Source organism: Balaenoptera physalus (genome assembly GCF_965194825.1).
Source record: "Balaenoptera physalus genome assembly, chromosome: 1".
NCBI lineage: Eukaryota > Metazoa > Chordata > Mammalia > Artiodactyla > Balaenopteridae > Balaenoptera > Balaenoptera physalus.
In genome coordinates, this window is record NC_138882.1 from 3,213,406 (window position 1) to 3,233,947 (window position 20,542).

A 20,542-nucleotide genomic window follows, 5' to 3' on the forward strand; every position below is an offset into this window, starting at 1 on the left:
GGGAATAATGAGGAACAAGCTTCCAGATAGAACAAAGTAGTTTTCACAAAAAGGGTCAAGAATAAGAATGGCATCCAGCTCTTAACAGCAGCCCTAGAAACTGGAAGATAACTGATAAAGGCCTTCAAACTTCTGAGGGAAAATCATTTCCAAACTAGAATTCAGAACTATCCACTGAGCATGAGGTAAAAACAGACATTTTCAGATGTGTGTGGTAACAGCTTTGCTTCCCATTCACCCTTTCTCAGGAAGCTACTGAAGGATGTGCTCCACCAAAAGAAAAGGAGTAAACCCAGAGAGAGGAAAGCGAGGGTCACTGAGTAGAGCGGGGCTAAGGAGAGCCAGGTCCACATTTTCCACTGTGGAATGAAAACTGGAAACTAGGAAGTAGTAATATAAGCATATTATTTAGACATATTAAGTATGAAAATAATCAGCTAAAAGAATGAAAATCGGTTGCCCCTGGGGAATGGAAACCTGGAGGTGGAGGTCAATGTTTTTTATTACAGGTCTTGGAGAACCATTTGACTGTATAAATGCTGTACATGTATAACTTTGAAAAGAGTAAAACCTCAATTTAAAAATTCATGTGGGGACTTCCCTGGTGGTGCAGTGGTTAAGAGTCCGCCTGCCAATGCAGGGGACACGGGTTCGAGCCCTGGTCCGGGAAGATCCCACATGCTGCAGAGCAACGAAGCCCGTGTGTCACAACTACTGAGCCTGCGTTCTAGAGCCCATGAGCCACAACTACTGAAGCCCGTGCATCTAGAGCCCGTGCTCCGCAGCAAGAGAAGCCACCGCAATGAGAAACCCGTGCACCGCAACGAAGAGTAGCCCCCGCTCCCTGCAACTAGGGAAAGCCTGTGCTCAGGAACAAAGACCCAATGCAGACAAAATAAATAAATAAATAAATAAATGTATTAAAAAAGAAATTCACGTAGATAATATCATTACTCGCTGAAGGGAGCCATGCTAATACGATTTGAATATATTGCTTTCTGATGATCTAACTTCATACAGAAATAGCACTCAGAGAATCTAGGAATAGTTGACAGATATCCTAGGCCCCGTCTCACAACTATCAGCTGTCCCAGAGGCCTTTGGCAAGTGTTGGGCTGCAGTCAATGGATGCTTGAAACCCCGTCAAGTGCCTGAAGGGCCGGTATTCTGTGCTGTCGGTGCAAGGGCTGCCGAGGGGCGCAGAAGCCAAAAACATAAGGCAGAGCTGTCTTCCTCTGGCCACACCAAGCTCTGCGTCCTCTTGTGGGCTGTGTGTCGACACGCTTGTACACGGGTGTGAGAGGCGGGGTACATGCAGGTATGCTTCTGGATATTTTCAGAGCTCTCTAGAAGCCCAGAATCTTGCTGCAGTAGCACAGAAGCCATTATTTCGGCCTGAAGAAGGCAACCTAATAGAGCTCTCAACATGTCACACAGAGGCGTCCCCAGGATCTGAGTGTCACTGTCTGACAAAATCATTTTACAGCTGCTTTCATGTTGAAGTCATTCTACCGGATGCAACACTCTTACGGTCAATATATTTGATGCCAACTTGCTGCTTCCTACTCTCCTGTCAATGGGATCAGCTGCTTTTGAGGTCAGCTCCCACGTGAGCGAGAGCTCTCCAGGCCATTGGCTGACCGGTCGGAGCTTCCTCAATTCATAGGATAACTGTTATTTAATTTAACTAGAGAGTAAAAGAATGAGGAACCTACAACGAATCCTTATTTTATACTCTTTAGGAGTGAAGATTCTTGGCCCTGATTTCAGCAGTAATATTATACGAACAAATTTTGAAAAAAGAATGACTATTAGTCCAGGATTTGGGGACAATTGAGTTACTGTTTACAGAGCCAAGAACTGGAAGTCTGGTCATGCCACAGAGATCCACGCTATCCTCAGCCACTCACGGTGAAATAAAACAGAATGTCAGCTGTCGTGGACTCACTGCTCTTGAAAGCTGCTTAATCTTCTCACGAGATTTTAGGTTGAGTCCAAAAATTTGTTAACTAAAAAATTCAAGATACTTGGCAGAAATAGTAGATTTAGTCAGCTTCATCTTTTAAAGATGGGTTAGGTGACGTTTTAAATCCAGCTTAGGAATTTGTGATTATACACTATCTTCCGTAAGAAATTCACCCGTTAATTTTTGGTCTACCATACAAAGTAGGCGAAGATGAAAACTGTAAGTGTAAAAGAAAGAGAAGCGAATGTGAATAAGCCATTTTATTTGTGAAGTGGAGGAATGCTACAGCAGAAAAATGCCAACTAGGAGCCACGAAATCTAGGTTCTGTCTTCACTCTGCTACTTTGTTTTGTAACATTGGGAGAATGACTTATTTTTTAATTTTCCGAATGGGAAGTAGTGAGGCCAAAATAAGATCATGCTCCAGAAAAGTAATTTACAAAGTATAAGGTACTATGCAAATGTTTACAAGGAATAAATTAAATATCAGGAACTGGAAAAGGGAACTTGCATGGGCTAGCCTCGGGAGTTCTGGCTCTTATAAATACAATGACCAGGGTTAGATTTAAGGGGGAATTTCCAAACATTTTGGACTTGTGCCATCTTATTGTTGATTTAAAAAATTTCATACTTATTCCTTCTTTCAAAAAGTTTTTTTGGGGGGACATACATATAATAACACCACCGAATTTTACACCAACTGGTATATGTGTAATAGAGGAGCCCTTGAACTTGATGAGACGGTCTGGAGACTAGAAATCTGAAAGTTGAATATTTGGGCAATTGAAGCATTCAGCAACACATGCTCACAGTATGAGCTCAACAGTATTTGTTCAGGGAATGTAGGTCCTGATGAAGTTCTACCTGAAGGGTACGTCAGGCCAGTTTAGCACCTTGACCTGAGAAACTACTGAACTATATACTCTAAGTTCAAATGGTACGTGTTCCAAGAACAATAGTTGGCTTTTGGTAGAAGATACAACTCGATTCAACATGCCAATATTTTCAGGTTTTCTTTGATTTTAGAATTTTTCAACAGACCATGGTAATCACTCAGTGAATTTGTTTGCCTGGAACAATTTAACCGAATTCCACAGAAGAGGCTACTACAGCCTTTTCTGGGTTTGTAGCAACAACTTGTCTCCCCCATGTTCTGTTTCCAGACGGCAAAATAGCACGATGCCCCTGCTGTCCTTAGACTGTCCATGCCATGTCATTATCTTCCAGACACAACAGGAAGTGTGGAGGTCGTCATTAGCTCTGATCTCCTGGGATGTTCTAGGAAACTTAACAGGTTGTCAGTTTCTGCTAAAATTACTTTTGCAAAACTCTCCTGCAAATGTGTAGTGACATCTTTTTAAAATGCAAGTGGGAGTCTAGATTTATGACAGATATAGATCACAGATAATTAGTGGAGCAGCAACTCTGGATACTTCAGATTTATTAGGTTTTTATGTCCATGGGGTCCTTTTTTATATTATTTGGATTGGCAGTTCTGACTACAAAAGAAACACAAACCCACTGGAGAAATAAGAGAAAGAAAAAAAATGCATGAAAAGGACATTTCCTCAAATGTTACCATGTAGTAGCAACATTTAGGTATATTTTTGTCCACTTTTTTCTATGCATATTATTGTATCATTGTGATTATATTGTGATACAAATTTATATGCAGATTTTTGTCATTTAACAGCCTAGAATATTTATTGCCCCATACTATTAAAAAATCTTTTATTAAATTAAATTCCCTGGCAGTCCAGTGGTTAGGACTTGGCACTTTCACTGCCAAGGGCCCAGTTTCAATCCCTGGTGGAGGAACTAAGATCCGGCAAGGCTTGTGGCCAAAAAAAAAAAAAAGGAAAGAAATCTTTTAAAACCTATTTTTAGAAAATATATTTCTGATAATAAGAGAAGTAGAAAATTTGAAAAATATATAGTAGTATATGGAAAATAAAAATTACCCATAATCCTACAACTCAAAGTAATCATCATTAATACTTTGCCATATTTCCTTCTTTTCTCTTTAAATGCATTTTCTTTTCCATAGCTGAGATAATACATTTTTTTATCCTGTTTTTCTTCACTCATGTATCTTAAATAGTTTCCCACATTATTAAAAACTTTTCATAAAAATTATTTTTAATGTCTTAAGATGTTCTATCATATCAATATACTTGCTTGTCATATCAGTATGTCCTAAATTATCAATATATTTCCTTAAACATTCCTCTCTTTAGTCAAGGCTTTTTCTAACAGGTTAAATCTTTCCTTGAGTTATCCAGGAGTCTTGAGTTTTATGTTAATTTTCAATAAAGAATCAAATAGCTTGAGAAATTCACATCAAAGCTACGAAAGAGAAAACGGGTTATTATAAATACGAAGTCAGGAGGTAGTCATTCTTAACCACAGGTACTGCGCTGGGCTTTAAATATTTGCTGAATGTACATTTGTTTCTAATCTTTTCCAAAGAGGGTTTGAGATGGTTTACAGAGATACTCAGAAATTAGGACAAAGTACAAAGGTGCTAACGGCAGGCCACACATTTGATTCTGAGCATCCAGCGGCCAAAGCAAGTTAATCTTAAGAGTCACAGTTTCCTTACAATGAAAACCAAGTTCAGCTCAGAAGGGCAGCTTTACCTGGTATCGAGACCTAAGAGAATTCTTTATAAAAGAGTGCAAGCTGTGGGCATGGTGTTAATGGGGGCTGTACATGAGTCTAGGAGCCAGGGGGTCTGAATTCCAGTTTTGGCTTGGCCACTAACCAGCAGTGCAAACTGGGTAAGCCACTAAGTCACTCTTACTGCCTTTATTTCTGTCATTTAGTGGTCATTTTAAGTACCCCACTATGTTCCACTAAGATTATCAAAGCAAATAAGTTTGTGTCTGAAGCAGCACAGATCCTGATGGTTTGAAAACTCGGCAGAAAGGTTATAATAAAGTTATAAACAAATCTGTGAATGTCCCATCTGACACCGGTGACTTTTAGGTTAATCCAGACACCAAACAGCACCTCCTGTAAAATTCCATTATGTTTGTCAAAAATCAATGTCTTGAGTTAGGAAATATTAAAATTTTAATAGGATTGAATTGACTAAAGTATCAGTGAAGCAACCATAACTGGGGGATGGTAATTGTATTACATAGAAAATAGAATATGCACAGAATGGAAAGGTCTGTGGTATTCTCACTCACTTTTGTAATTATAATGTGGGTTGTTTTGCAAAATCTGATCCAGCAGAGAGTTGTTTTTTTAAATTGTATACTTTGTCGGAAAACCAACCCTCTCTTTCTTTTTTTCCCTACATCCACTCGTGTACTTTTCCGGCAAAACAGTCTGGCTAAGCCCCTTTCAGTCTCCACCCAATGACCCTACTGTCCACATTATTATCACAAATCCCCCTTTGCTGTTCCAACTTCAAGTTTAAAATATTCACGTTTCTTTGACACTGATGTTTCTTTGGTTTCTTGTATCTAGTCAATCAAACTTCACAACTTTTTTTTCTGAAGAACACGTTCAGATTTTTCATTCACCTCTGTTCTCACTCCTTGCCTTCATTCTGGCAAACTCTCACTTGGGATTTTCCAATATCTTCCTCATGTGGTTCTCTGCTTCCTTTCCCCTGCTCCCTCTTCTAATTATTTTTATGTACCTTTACATTATTAGCCTCTACGGTGATTTACTTCTTAGAATTCCTTTAATAACTCTGCCATTTTTCAAAGTAAATAACTACTTTGGACTTAACGGAAAACTACAAAGATTCTAATCAGGATTTTCCATCCAAGCAGGTTTTTTCACATAATCTTTGTCTCTCGGGCAGGAGATGTCTCATTGGTCACCATGATGTTCTCTCCTCTTTTAAGACTGAGAATCCCAATTCACCAGGGATCCTTGAATATTTAACTTTGCATTCTCTTAATTCCATAATCCACATGTATTAGCCTTTCTGCATTTTTAAAAAAATGCTCGATAGACTTATTTAGGATTCAAATCAACATTTCGAAGCAGACTTAACTCATTGGAAACATTATTAAAGCAGAACACCAAACTGGTCAGATTCAAAGCAATATTATTTCTTCTGTTCATTGATGGGAGTTCATTATTTATTTTGCATTTATTAATTTTTCAATTTATGTGTGTCTGTATTTCTTATATACAGACTTATTTGTTTTGCTCTCCCACTAGGTTGTGAGTCCTGGGGACAGTGACCACGTCTGCAGTAAACACTTTCTGGGGGAGTCGACATTCCTGTCTTATCCCTCCCCCCTGGCTCTATCCCAGTGGTCTGAATGGAAGAGACCACCTTCTCTTATGATCTTGTTTTACTGGTCACAGGATTGGTTAAGGGGTAAGACTGTAAACCAGTGTGAACCAATCACAACAGTCCACACCTCAGACCACCGTGATTGGTCCACTGAGGGACATGTGACCCAAATGAAGCAGAATCCTATCTCAGGACTTCAGAGAGAAAAGCCATTTTTGCTGTTGTCTATAGAGCCACAAGAATAAGAGCCTGGACCTATGGGGCACAACATCTCCCACCAGAGGAAAAGGATCTGGGAGGGTGGTTAGAAACAGGCAGAGAAGGCTTTACATCCCTCTTTTTGCCATTCTGAGATTTAATTATTCAACCATTTATTCCATTCTGATAGCTACCCCAGTATCCTTTCAATAAATCTCCTCTTATTTTATGTGCTTCATCTGGTTTGAGTTGGGTTTCTGTCATTTGCAACCAAAAGGGTCCTGACTCATATAATATTTAAACTATATTTTGAGGTCCTTGTAGCATAGAGCTGTAAAATGCTAACCCTCATATGATGCAAGCCTTAGAGCATATCTGGCCAATCATCTTAACTTCAAAAAAACTTTAGAAGAAAATTTTTGTTGCCAAAATTCTTTACATTCTGTCCTGAAATTCTTCCTAATTTGTTTACTCCCTACAGCCTTTTGGTTACACCACCTGAAAATCGTCGCAAGACAGAATTCATTCTGTCTTCAAATAAGGCAAACTCCAACCTCCCTAAAGTTAAACAGACTCTTATATTTGCTGATTATCCCTTAAAATACAAACTACTATGTATAAAATAAGGTACAAGGATGTATTTTACAGCACAGGGAATATACCAATATTTTACAATAACTATAAATGGAGTATATCTCTAAAATTTTGAATCACTATGTTGTACATCTAAAACTAATATATTGTAAATCAACTATATCTAAAAAAAACAGTGATTTGTTTATTGTACATAACAAACATGTACACAATGCTTATTTTGAGCCAGGTGTGTGCTAAAAATTTAGCTCATTTGATTCTCCCAACAAATCTCCGAGGTAGGTACTATTATTATCGCCATTTATAATGAGGTAATTGAAGCACAGAGAGATGGAGTAATTTGCTCTAGGTCACAGAGCTAGTGCACGGTGGAGCTGGAATGAATTCTTAAAGTTGATTATGCATCAGAACAAATGGGATGTGTGCTAATCATGCAGATTCCTGAGACCTACTTATTCAGAACCAGAGCAAGAAAAGGCGAGACTACTCTTTAGATTTTTTTACATTGACCAAAAAATTCTGATCTCTCCTCTGCAATCTTTAGTGATCTCAAATTTGGAGGAGAATACATTTCATCTTCTTTGATTTTTGTAATAGCATGAGATTCTGCCACATGTGGATCTTTCAATTATACTGAATATAATATATAATTCATATATATATGAATTCATATATATAAATATAATATAATATATATTTCAATTATACTGAACTTGCTTCAATAAATAGGACCAAATATATGCCCTTCAGGCATTCACTAGACACCTTAGTCTTGTGCCCCTCCAGCTCATTGCAAAGGAATAGTGGAAACAGATATTTGAGACAGACTGGAGCAAAGGACAGGCTTACTATTCCACACTTTAGCATTTCTTACTCTATCATGCAAGCAAAATATATTCACCACAAACCCACAAGCTTGGACTTTGTTAGTTTGCTTCTCTGTGGAAATACTTTCAATCTCTTAGTTTGCTTCTCTGTGGAAATACTTTCAATCTCTCTCTCGGTTAACGAGGTGCCATTCAATGGTCAACTTAACTGCAGTCTGTATATTCTGCCACCCCCATCCCCATCCCCATGCTTCTACAGCCACTGTTTCTGAGGTCACCAGCAGCCACCTGGAGAGGACACATGTAGAGGTTAAGAGGTGTTCTCTGGAGCTGGCCCAGCTCAGTTCAAAGCCTGCTTCTGCCACTGGGACTTTGCTGAGCCCCCCACCCCTGTGCTACTCAGTGTTCTTATCTGTGAAATGGGGATAATCATGGTACCCTCATCATAGGGTAACTGTGAGGAATGAGAGGGTAATGCTTGTCAGGTGATGAGAACAGCACACACAGTCTGCATCCAATAAATGCTCTTCACCAGAGTATGAGTTCCATCAAGGGCAAGTTCAATGTTTTGTTCATGACTATGTCCTCAGTGCCTGACATACAGTAGGGACACAAATATTAAGTGGAATGAGTAATAACTCCCAAGTCCAGGGGCATTTTGGGGCCTCTTATTTGATCTTACTGTGACAATTGATCAAGCACTCAACAGCAATTACCTCATGCCAGGATCTGTTGTAAGCACTTTACAAACACTCTTAACCCATTTAGTTCCTGTAACAATCCGATGAGACAGGTACAAGGATTCTGTGCCTTTTACACAAGATGAAAGTGAGGGACAGAGATGTTTAGTACTTTGCCCGACCTCACACAGCTAGTAAGTGGCAGGGCTGGGACTGGAATCCTTTAACCTATGTTTGCTGCTAATCGTTTCTTCCTTCTTGAAACTCGCTTCCCTTCGCTTCCATGAAAACGCTCTCTTTTAACCTGACTCCTCCTTCATTGGTTCTTTTCTTTTTCTTTTTTTTTTTAAATTTTATTGAAGTATAGTTGATTTACAATGTTGTGTTTAATTTCTGCTGTACAGCAAAGTGACTCAGTTATGCATATATGCATGTTCTTTTCCATTGTGGTTTATCGCAGGATATTGAATACAGTTTCCTGTGCCAAACAGCAGGACCTTGTTGTTTATCATTGGTTCTTTTCTTTCTGCTCATCTCTAGAGCAGAGATGACATTTCCCAGAACCCTGTCCAAAGGCATCACCTCTATTTACATGCTAACATATTTACCTAGTTGATGGTTTCAGTTTCCACCTATACTCTGATGACCCCTGAATCCATATCTCTATCCCAGGTATCCTTCCTAAGGCTTAAACTTCTGTGTCCAATCACTCACCAGACCACACTCGCATTCAACATATATAAAATAATAAATTTGGGCTTCCCTGGTGGTGCAGAGGTTAAGAATCTGCCTGCCAATGCTAGAGGATACGGGTTTGAGCCCTGGTCCGGGAAGATCCCACATGCCGCGGAGCAACTAAGCCCGTGAGCCACAACTACTGAAGCCTGCGCGCCTAGAGCCCGTGCTCCACAACAAGAGAAGCCACCGCAATGAGAAGCCCGCGCACCGCAACGAGGAGTAGCCCCCGCTCGCCGCAACTAGAGAAAGCCCGCGCGCAGCAACAAAGACCCAATGCAGCCAAAAATAAATAAAATAAAATAATAAATTTATTATTTTCCCCAACAAACATGCATTTTTTTCCATTTAATTCTCTGTCTTAGGAAATGGTAACCCCCCGCCCCATCCCCAAAGCCAGAAATCCAAGAATCATCTGTAACTCAGCTCGCCCCTGTACCCTCCATGTGCAGTCAACAACCATGTCCGTTTGATGGTACCTCTTAAGCATCTCTGAAGCCTCATAACCATTTCCTTTGTCTTGGTTCTCTTACCTCCTAACTGGTTGCCCTGCCTGTACTCTGTGCTGCTTCAACCCATCTCCCTTATTGCGTCTAGCGTTACTTGAAAACAAAACAAAACAGAAAACTCATGACATCACTTTCCTGATTCACAATCTTTAAGGATCCCCCTTTCCTAGAGAAGAGAGAAGAGTGGCTGAATTCCTTGGCATGACTTACAGGGCCGTTCATGAGCTGGTCCTGTCCGTTCTATGGTTTCATCTGTTTCCCTTCTCAGTTGAAAACCTCTTGGTCTAGCAACTGTGAACTGAGGCAGGTCCCCTGGAGAGCTCTATGCTCTCACCAAGCTGGGCTTTTCCGTCTCTCACCCAGACTCTCTCTTCCAGCCATCTCCCTGATCACCCTTCCTACTCCTTCAAGAACCAGATCTTGAGAACAGCATCAAATCAAATGCATAACACAAAAGAGGCCATTCCTTGATAGATGCTAGCTCCCCTTCCACGCACAATCCACCCTCTTTCCCTGGCAAAACGAAGTATTTGTTCTACTGTTTAAACTGCTTATGTTTCTTTTAGTCTATTAATCACAATGAATATACATTTACTTTAAAAATATAAACCCATTTTAACATAAATTCACTTTAAATAAACCCACTTACATGTTGTTGGTTCAAATTTACTGTCATCTTTATATTAAAATAATAGGAATTAAAAAAAAACCCTCACAGTCTTAACCTCAAATCAATATTTTATTTGTTCATCTTATATTTAGATCCTAATCCAGGTGCAGATTCTGTTTGCTATATTTGTGGCAATATGCTCTGTAGAATTTTACATTTCACCTCTTCTGTTGACAAAGTCATGCCTGTTTTTCTAGTTAGTTTCTGTACCCCCTGTTTCTGACTTACGTCTTCTCCTTCCCATCCTTCCCCCTAGGAAACCAGTGACAAAGGTTTGGTGTGAATCTTTCCACCCTTTTCTCCTGTTTAATCAGTTATATTTGGGGAGGAGGAAGGGAAGGTTTTGCCGTCCTTTTGGCAAAAATGAGAATATATAATGCACGGGTCTTTTCCTCTTCCTTTTCTCATTTAACAATGCATGGGACTCTCTCCAGGCTAATAAACATAGCTCTAACTCACTCTTCCGGCTACCTAATAACATAGGGGCTGAAGATACCACAATTTATTCAGCTATTCCTGGCTTGAAGGGCCTGCAGTTGTTTCCAGGTCTTTGCCACCTCACCCAGTGCTGCCAGGAGCAACCTGGGGCATTACATGCCGTTGGCCACTGATGCTTTGTTTCTTTGAGATTTTGCCCCCCAAACAGGAATTGTTTATAGCAGGTAGGTTGGAGTGTGATTTATAAATAAATAAAAGCACACAGCTTAGGGCCATACATTCAAAGAAGTTCAGTAGATGCTGATAATGATAAGGATGTTTGACTATGCGGTTACCTAGCAGCCTTTTGATGGGAAAAGATATGTTTCCCGGCAACTAGCAAGTATACATCATTGAATGAGAATTTGGTAGGAAAGTACAAAAGACAGAGCCTGGCACATAGCAACTGAGAATCTCTGTTGTGAAGCCGATTTCCTGCTGCACTCGCCAGGCCCTCTTAGACTGGCAGAGGAGCAGGGTTATTACCGGATACCGAATCCCTGACCTTGAGCTAATCAAACTGCAAAATGCTTTCGACAAACCTCAGCTTTCAAAGATCTTACCAATTGCATTATCTTGAAGCTGGTGACTTAAGTTATGAAAGGGTCTATTGAAGGCAGTGTGTGTGAAAAAGCATCGTGTGGGAACATAAGTCCTTGGCTCTGCCAACCTGTCAGCATCGTGGCACTCTGAGCAAGCTTCCAAATCCCCGTATCTAAAATAAAGCTAATAATACGCATGTCGCCTACTTGGCAGTATTGTAGTGAGGAACAAACGGAATTATGTAAATGAAGTGCTTTGAGGGGGCTATACATGTATTAGCATTGTTAATCTTATTCAGATTCCTGAGTAGGTAATGTACTGTGTATGGTGGCATCTTTCCTGTTCTTTGTATCGCCAGGAAAGAACATATCAGCACTTAAAAGAAGATTATTTTGTTGCAGTCATGAAGTGCCCTATGAAAGCTCAGGCCAATCAATATAAAAATAACAGACTAGATGTTGGCCCTTGAATCCGTTGGCAGATACTGTTCCGTGGACTTCTGTAACAATGAAAGTTTTTACAAAGCTGCCTCAGTTTTGAACGTTTCATAGATAAATGAGAATAAAGAAATAGAGGAAGATTCCCGCCCCCTTCCCTTAAGTTTCTATTTTTAACTCCTGTACAGTGTTAAATGTAACACCCTGGTGTTCTTTCCCTAGTTCTGGCTCTTGCCCATGAAACACACACATGCTACAGGAATCCAGCCACCCTTGGGAGATTCCTGCCCAATTAGTGTTATTTTTACCGGGACTAAAATATTGAGAAATTGGTACCTCTATAGATAAATACTCTAAATACATGACGGATGGGTATGTTTATGGATGGAATCGCAGAAACTTCCTAACAGACGTGAGAGATCATTCATTTCAGAGATGTGGCATACTTCAATATTCACTCTTTGGTAGGACAGAATGTTGGTATAAGGAGTTCCAGAAACCTCAGTGCCAGTTGAAGTTTGGCAGTTGGTTCCTTCCAGCTGTTCTTAAAGGTATTCTCTGCAGGGATTAAAAAGTGGCTCATAGTTATGGCTTAAGATTTTTATGTTTCGCTGTTTCTGATTTGATTTTTCTCGTTGGGAAATAGAGGAAATGGGATGTGTATCCAGTAGTGAAGGGTTTCTGAAGCTCTGCAGAGTTAGGTCTAAACTATCACAACTGTCAACAGCTGGTAACATCAGTGGGGGGGGGGAAAGGCATCATGTGTGAAGCATGCAATTAAATTAATTAATTATCATTCCTAATGTCTGACCTTTCAACTGGTTGTGGTGGTATCAGGTGGATAGCCCAGGAGAAAGAAAGGCAGACGTTCCTTGGAGTGACTTGGAGTTTCAGACTCTTTCGGGGTCTTGGGAAGTCATCATTTGGGGGTTTGCTCAATCATCCTCTTCAGTGCTTCTGTTGAAGAAAAAGGAGAAAGAGAAAGAACTTTTGAGACCAAAGCTGCCTTTATTTAAAATCCCTTTTCAGTCTAAATCCTTTTTTTAACAGGGAGATTTTTGTTGTTGATCATTTTACATTACTTTAAGGATTAAGTGTATTAAAATTTAAAATGTGTAACAAGAACACGGAAGTGCAGTAAATACGAATATTCTCCTCACTTTACCAAGACATGGGGAAAAATGTGATTTTTTTTTTTTTTTTTTTACTCTTTTCTCTTGGAGAAGATTGAATTTACAGGATAGATAAATTATAGGAGTGATTATACACATTATAGAACGGCTCTTTGATTTTTCAAAGCATCATATAGATTCATGCAAACAGCTGAATTTTTAACGTACAGAAATCACAGTGCATATTGTTCAATATTCAGGAAACCGTATTTATCAAGAACTCATCTATTACCGTAAACAATATTGAGTTTAGGAAAAGTGTACTGATTTCTGCAACTTACTTGTGAAATGCACCAAAAAGTAAGATGGGTTGATGGGTGATAGAGGAATGGACAGGTTGATAAATAGGCAATTAAGCAAATATAATAAAGTGTTAATGTTAAATTCTAAAAAAAAACACCTCATCTATTGCACAAAGCAAAATACTCCTATCTCACAAATAGAATTAAAGTTTGAATGACTTAATTTTATATGTATATAACACAATATGAAATAAGAATTAGCAATTACTAAGGGAAGGAGGACTGTCAATTATCTTCTAGTCTTTTTCATAAATCAGATAAAGAAGTATATATTTTTTTCTTGAATGATCTAGAATATGGGCAAACAGCCTAGAGAATGAGTATTATCTAAGCAGCTTGAATTCACTCTGCACTCTGTAGATCTTGACAAAGGCAACCTGAAAGATGGGATTGCGTGTCGATACTGAGCTTTGGAAAATCACGTATACACAGTGAAAAACTCTGTCATTAAATTTTTAAAAGTATATGACCCACATGGAAATTTCTGATTGTTCAAAACTATGTCTTTCTTACTAATATAAATACATGTACTACAATAGTTTTAGTTTCTGAAATTACATAGATAGGAGTATTGAAAACTAGTAAGATTAATTATAAAAAACATACCATACTATTGTAAAATGTTGATAATAAAGGAATCTGGGTGCAGATATATGCAAACCCTCAGTACTATCTTCTCAATTTTTCTGTAAATCTGAAGTTGTTCTTAAAAAATAAAGTCTGTTAAAAAAGAAACTAACAAGAACAAAACTCATTTCTGTTTTATTCGGTTTCCTTGCTCTAGGATGTTTTCCATAATCTGTAATGTGTAAGTATTCAGAGGTAAAACAAATATTTAAATTTTCCTGTAATATTTTCCTTTTGAAAATGCCATATTACTTAACTATTTGAATCATGTCCAGATTTTAGTCCAGACCCCTATTTAATATTTGGTTTATTAGTACCTAACAAGACTAGTACAGTATAGAGTTTTCTTTCTCTGTAAGACAAAAACACATGGGAAATTTCTTGTTCCCTATTATCTCTACTAAGCTTAAATCATAACAGTTTTATTTATTTTAAAAATTTAAGATTTTAGATTTAAGAGAGAGATTTAATTTATATTTTACAATTAAGTATTTTCTAATGCTAAGAACTAGTAAATAGTAGATATTTGGAATTTTATTATACATAGCAAATAATAAAAATGCGTGCAGTTTCACAACAGCTGATAATGTGAAATTTTATCTTAACTTGAACTGGCATTTTAAATATTATTTAAAAACTATTCACACTTATTACCCTAAGTTTATCCTTTTAGCTCTTTTGTACTTTAATATTAAAAAATTTTTTCTACCCTGTTGAAGACTGTAACAAATTTTTCCTACTTGCTGTAGTCTAAAACTTTGCTTATAAATACTGATGTTTAGTGCTATTTCTCTGATTCCTTTGATGACATTTTCTGAGTTTGTTTCATTACCCAGCTATCTTTCAGAGACTGGCATATTCATTTTTCTAATTAATATTCTATGTAACTGGGATGGTATTTTTATTTTTTTATTTCTAAAGAAGTGAATAGCACAAGCACTATAAGTGATGTGCTGGTATGTTATAAATGCTCAAGGTACAGCTTCTAACATTGAAAAATAGAAAAATAAATTGACCTTGATGAAGTGTGTCTTCTTTTGTCTGTTCCTAGGAAAGTTTATTTCAGGTATTCCTACTGCTGAAATGATTAGCGTTAACAGCTTTTTCCCTCCATTTTATTTTACAGGGTCTCTTCATCTTCCTGATATATGGGGTGTACAACACAGAGGTAAGTCTGCTTGGAGTATCTCAAGGCTGACAGAGTGAATGAGAGAAATGACAGGTTTCTTATCTTGATAACTGAGGAACAAAGTTGGCTTTTCATGAGTGTCCTGTTGCCCTTCATGCTTGGACTAGCTTATATGCATCCCAGCTTACCATTAAACACTGCCACCCTGAGCAAAGGGACAGCCTCATTTCTCATAGGCATTGACTAATATTTTACTACTGCCTTAAGTTTTTGAGTTTTCAGTCTTTTAACACTGAAATATACTTGATAGTATTAGAGTTTCACAGTTTAAGTGGCAGAATACTTCTACGTAGTTGCATGGAGTTAGAAAAATACTAATATTTCTTGTCTCAAAATACTAATTACATAGTGTCTTTTAAGTTTTTGCGCAGGCTCAGAGAGGCCCATAAGGATTAGTTAATAATCTTTATGATTCCAGTTGCAAAATTTCTCAGAGAAGTCATTTATTATTTAACTATGAGAAGTTATTTGGCTAGAAATATTGTGAGACAAATGACTTGTAATTTCATTATGAAAACGTACCATGGAAAGAAATTATTGTCTTAGTGCTGGTTCTTTTTAGAAAAATAATCCTGTGCTTTACATACACTCTTGGTTAGGAAAGCTGCTGGTTTAGATTTTCGCTTAACATGACAGTGGGTGCCTTATGTGTACATTAGGCACTGAATAAATATTTGTTTGATTTTTGTTGCTCTTTGATTTCAAGATTTTACTTTGTAATTTTCCTTAAGAGAACAATTAGTGATTTTGCCTCTGTTTCTCAGTATTCTGTACTGGGGAGGGCAGAGTGGATCTGAGTAGAGCTCTTACAAGGGCCTGGCAGTCGCTTTTTCATAAATAACATAGAGGGCCAGGCAGCAATAGAACAGGACCAGCGGACTCATTAGCCGGACTGAGAAGGCCTGTGGGCATTTAAAGAACATCTGATGATGATGAAGTATGCGTGTGGGCGTGTTTTACAGGGCTGCCGCACCTGGACTACACGCGGCTTCCTCTTTCAGTAGCCTTCAGGTAGGTTGGCAGTAAGACAACCTTTTTTTTGCAACGGTACCTCTGCTGCGGTTTCAAAGCAGGCCCCTCCCACAAATGCAGAGGATAAGCGCCCATTATTAAAGTGTGTGACAGACAAGGAGGGGTACCGGAAGCAATCTGTCCCAGTAGATGCTGAGCACTGGAGGTTCAGGGCACACAGGCAGAACCCACAACGCCCCAAGCCTCCCCCGTCCGGGGCTGGATTCGGCTGCAACACCCGGCCTGCAAGCCGCAAAGCTGAGGGGGCCGGGCCGGCCGGGCCCGCCCCGCCCCGCAGCATCCCCTCCCTCCGGCCTGTCTCCGCCGCCGCGCAGCAGCCCGCCCCGGGCCCCGCCCCCCGACGCCCGGCGCGCGGCCCACCAATCGCGTCTGGCCGCCCGGGGCCTCCCCTCCCGGGGGCTCCCTCCGCCCAACCACCCGAGTGATTGACAGGCGGCCGGGCGGAAGCCGCGGCGCAGGCGCGCTGGCCGGCGCGGCGGCCCTGGGGCCGGGTCGCCGAGCTCCCGGCAGGCCCCGCGCCGCGGCTGCGCAGTGCCGCGCAGGCTTTTAATTCCATTGTGGAGAGGACGGCGTTATTTTTATTAACCGGAGGCGGCGGCGGCGGCGGCGGCGGCGGGACCCGTAAGTGTGGGGCGCGGGCGGCGGTGGGCGGGCGGGTGCGGGCCGGGGGCGCGTGCGGGGGCGGGCGGGGGCGCCGCGGCCGGCGGCCGGCCCACTCCTCCTTCCTCTCCTCAGCCAGGCCTGCTCCGGGGCATGAAAGTCGGCAGCGCGTTCCTGAGCGGCGGCGGCGGCGGCGCGGGTAGCGGCGGGCGGGCGGAGATGGAGCCTAGCTTCCCGCCGGGCATGGTGATGTTCAACCACCGGCTGCCCCCGGTCGCCAGCTTCGCGCGGCCGGCGGGCGCGGCCGCCCCTCCCCCGCAGTGCGTGCTGGCCGCCGCCCCGGCCGCGGCCCCGGCCGCCGAGCCCCCCCCGGCGCCCGCCCCGGACGTGACTTTCAAGAAGGAGCCGGCGGCGCCCGGCGCGGCCTTCCCGGCGCAGAGGACCTCCTGGGGCTTCCTGCAGTCGCTGGTCAGCATCAAGCAGGAGAAGCCGGCAGACCCCGAGGAGCCGCCGGGCGCCCCCCACCCCCACTACGGGGGGCTGTTCGCGGGGGCCGACGAGCGGGCGCCGGGGCTGGGCGCCGGGGACGCGGGCTGCCCGGGCGTCATCCAGGACCTGAGCGTCCTGCACCCGCCGCCGCCCGCCCCGCACCCCCGCGACGTGCTGCTCGGCCGGACTGACGACCCCCGCGGCCCCGAGGAGCCCAAGCCGGACGCGAGCGTCAAGAAGGCCAAGAGGCCAAAGCCAGAATCTCAGGGAATCAAAGCCAAGAGGAAGCCGGGCGCATCTTCCAAGCCGTCGCTGGCGGGAGACGGAGAAGGCGCCGTCCTGTCCCCAAGCCAGAAACCTCACATCTGCGACCACTGCAGCGCCGCTTTCCGCAGCTCCTACCACCTGCGGAGGCACGTCCTCATCCACACCGGCGAGCGGCCCTTCCAGTGCAGCCAGTGCAGCATGGGCTTCATCCAGAAGTACCTGCTGCAGAGGCACGAGAAGATCCACAGCCGGGAGAAGCCCTTCGGGTGCGATCAGTGCAGCATGAAGTTCATCCAGAAGTACCATATGGAGAGACACAAGCGGACGCACAGTGGAGAAAAGCCATACAAATGTGACACTTGCCAGCAGTATTTCTCAAGGACTGATAGACTGTTGAAGCACAGGCGCACGTGCGGCGAAGCCCTGGCGAAGGGGGCGCCCAGTGCAGAGCCTGGGTCATCCAGCAACCATAGCAACATAGGTAACCTGGCTGTGTTGTCTCAGGGAAGTACAAGTTCTTCAAGGAGAAAAGCGAAGTCGAGAAGCATAGCTGTTGAAAACAAGGAGCCCAAGACTGGGAAAGCAAATGAATCCCATATGTCAAACAGCATAAACATGCAGAGTTACTCAGTAGAAATGCCTACTGTGTCTTCCAGTGGGGGCATCATCGGCGCTGGCATAGAGGAACTCCAGAAGAGGGTGCCAAAATTGATCTTTAAGAAAGGAAGCCGGAAGAGCATGGATAAAAACTACCTGAACTTTGTGTCACCGTTACCAGACATAGTTGGACAGAAGTCCTTGTCTGGGAAACCGAGTGGCTCCCTTGGCATCGTGTCAAACAGTAGCGTGGAGACCATTAGTCTCCTCCAAAGTACAAGTGGCAAACAAGGTCAAATAAGCAGTAATTATGACGATGCCATGCAGTTCTCAAAGAAAAGAAGATACCTACCCACCGCCAGCAGCAACAGTGCCTTTTCCGTGAACGTGGGACACATGGTCTCCCAGCAGTCCGTAATTCAGTCGGCGGGCGTCGGTGTTTTGGACAATGAGGCCCCGTTGTCCCTAATTGACTCCTCGGCCCTGAATGCGGAAATTAAGTCTTGTCATGACAAGTCGGGAATTCCTGACGAGGTTTTACAAAGTATTTTGGATCAGTACTCCAACAAGTCCGAGAGCCAGAAGGAGGATCCTTTCAACATAACAGAACCACGAGTGGATCTGCACGCCTCAGGAGAACACTCAGAACTGGTTCAAGAAGAAAATTTGAGCCCGGGCACCCAGACTGCTTCAAATGACAAGGCAAGCATGTTGCAAGAATACTCCAAATACCTCCAACAGGCTTTCGAAAAATCCACGAATGCAGGTTTTACTCTGGGACACGGTTTCCAATTTGTCAGTCTGTCTTCACCTCTCCACAACCACACTTTATTTCCAGAAAAACAGATATACACTACATCTCCTTTGGAGTGTGGTTTCGGCCAGTCTGTTACCTCAGTGTTGCCATCTTCGTTGCCAAAGCCTCCTTTTGGGATGTTGTTTGGGTCTCAGCCAGGTCTTTATTTGTCTGCTTTGGATGCCACACATCAGCAGTTGACACCTTCCCAGGAGCTGGATGACCTGATAGATTCTCAGAAGAATCTAGAGACTTCATCAGCCTTCCAGTCCTCATCTCAGAAACTGACTAGCCAGAAGGAACAACAGAAAAGCTTAGAGTCCTCAGCGAGCTTTCAGATCCCGTCTCAGGAGTTAGCTGGCCGGATGGACCCTCAGAAGGACGTAGAGCCCAGAACAACGTACCAGATTGAGAACTTTGCACAAGCGTTCGGTTCTCAGTTCAAGTCGGGCAGCAGGGTGCCAATGACCTTTATCACGAACTCTAATGGAGAAGTGGACCATAGAGCAAGGACTTCAGTGTCAGATTTCTCAGGGTATACAAACATGATGTCTGATGTTAGTGAGCCATGTAGTACCAGAGGAAAGACCCCCACCAGCCAGAGTTACAGGTAAGGTCCCAAGAGTGACCAGGCTGGAGGTCTTCTAATGTAATTTTGTTTTATTTTGAGAACACTGCCATTGGAATGTTTCTACACGATCCTATTAAGAATAATGTAATGCCCTTTCAATGCAACTTTTCATATTTAGTTTATTTTGTTAGTGTGATTTTAGCTCTGTTTGTATTATGATTTTTAATCAAATCAATAGATTAAAATAGTTTGACATTCAAAGTGACAATGTTTAGCAATCAAATTTACATGTATAGATGGTCAGGGAATAGCCCAAAAGTTTTAAATGCAAAAAAAACAAAACAAACAAAAAAAAACAAAAAAAAAACCGTACAAAAAAACAAAACAAAAAAAACCACACAAAAACAAAAAAACAAAAAAAAAACTTTGTTGCTAGGATTAAGGTTATTCTAATTGCTTTACTCTCAGGAAAGTGTAATAACGCATGGGAATTCTGTACGTTATCACTGTAATGGAATATCCAATTTACAGATAGTATGATAATACATTTCATCACTTAAGTAAGGGATCGAAAACATTTCAAATTGCTCTATCTGGGCTGATACGATACACGTGTCATCATTTAAGTAAGGGATCGAAAACATTTCAAATTGCTGTCTCCATCTGGGCTGATCCAAAATTCTGAGATGTTGGCTACCTATATTTTGTTGCAGCTTTTAAATGTACTCTGAACTTCCAAACCACATTCATTCCAGCCTGGTAGAACAAATATTCTTGGATCTTTGATCAAAGCCTGGAATGATAGCTTTAATAAAAGGAAAAAAAAAAAAAAAAAAAGGCACCCTCTCCTTATCCCAACTGTAACAAGGCTGTGACTGCATCAGGAGTTGATGGGAACAGTGTTGAAGTCCAAGTGGTTGATCGGTTGCAGTATTAGAACCCAAGTTGGAATTACATAATTCTTTGAAATTTGGGGTGTGTGTTATTTATTATACGTGGC

The 20,542-nt window shown here is 41.8% G+C and overlaps 1 protein-coding gene and 1 long non-coding RNA gene across 4 annotated transcripts in view; both read left to right on the top strand.

The window, feature by feature from the left end:
- Positions 1 to 929: 929 nt before the first annotated feature.
- The window catches only part of LOC309643324, a 39,382-nt gene continuing 19,769 nt past the window's right edge, over positions 930 to 20,542 (top strand). Inside the window, exon 1 of the long non-coding RNA XR_014253686.1 lies at positions 930 to 9,430. This is a non-coding gene — a long non-coding RNA (uncharacterized lncRNA). The remainder of the gene's footprint in view (positions 9,431 to 20,542) is intronic.
- ZNF281 (zinc finger protein 281) lies at positions 16,652 to 20,379 on the top strand. Of its 3 annotated transcripts, none has more exons than XM_082425543.1 (2): positions 16,652 to 16,849; positions 16,958 to 20,379. In XM_082425543.1, the coding sequence occupies exon 2, from the start codon at positions 16,976 to 16,978 to the stop codon at positions 19,583 to 19,585; it is 2,610 nt and encodes an 869-aa protein (XP_082281669.1). In that variant the 5' UTR covers positions 16,652 to 16,849; positions 16,958 to 16,975; the 3' UTR covers positions 19,586 to 20,379. The 3 variants fall into 3 exon arrangements, with proteins under 3 accessions (XP_082281669.1, XP_082281667.1, XP_082281668.1); XM_082425541.1 differs by having other exon boundaries at positions 16,652 to 16,843; XM_082425542.1 differs by having other exon boundaries at positions 16,652 to 16,843; positions 16,962 to 20,379.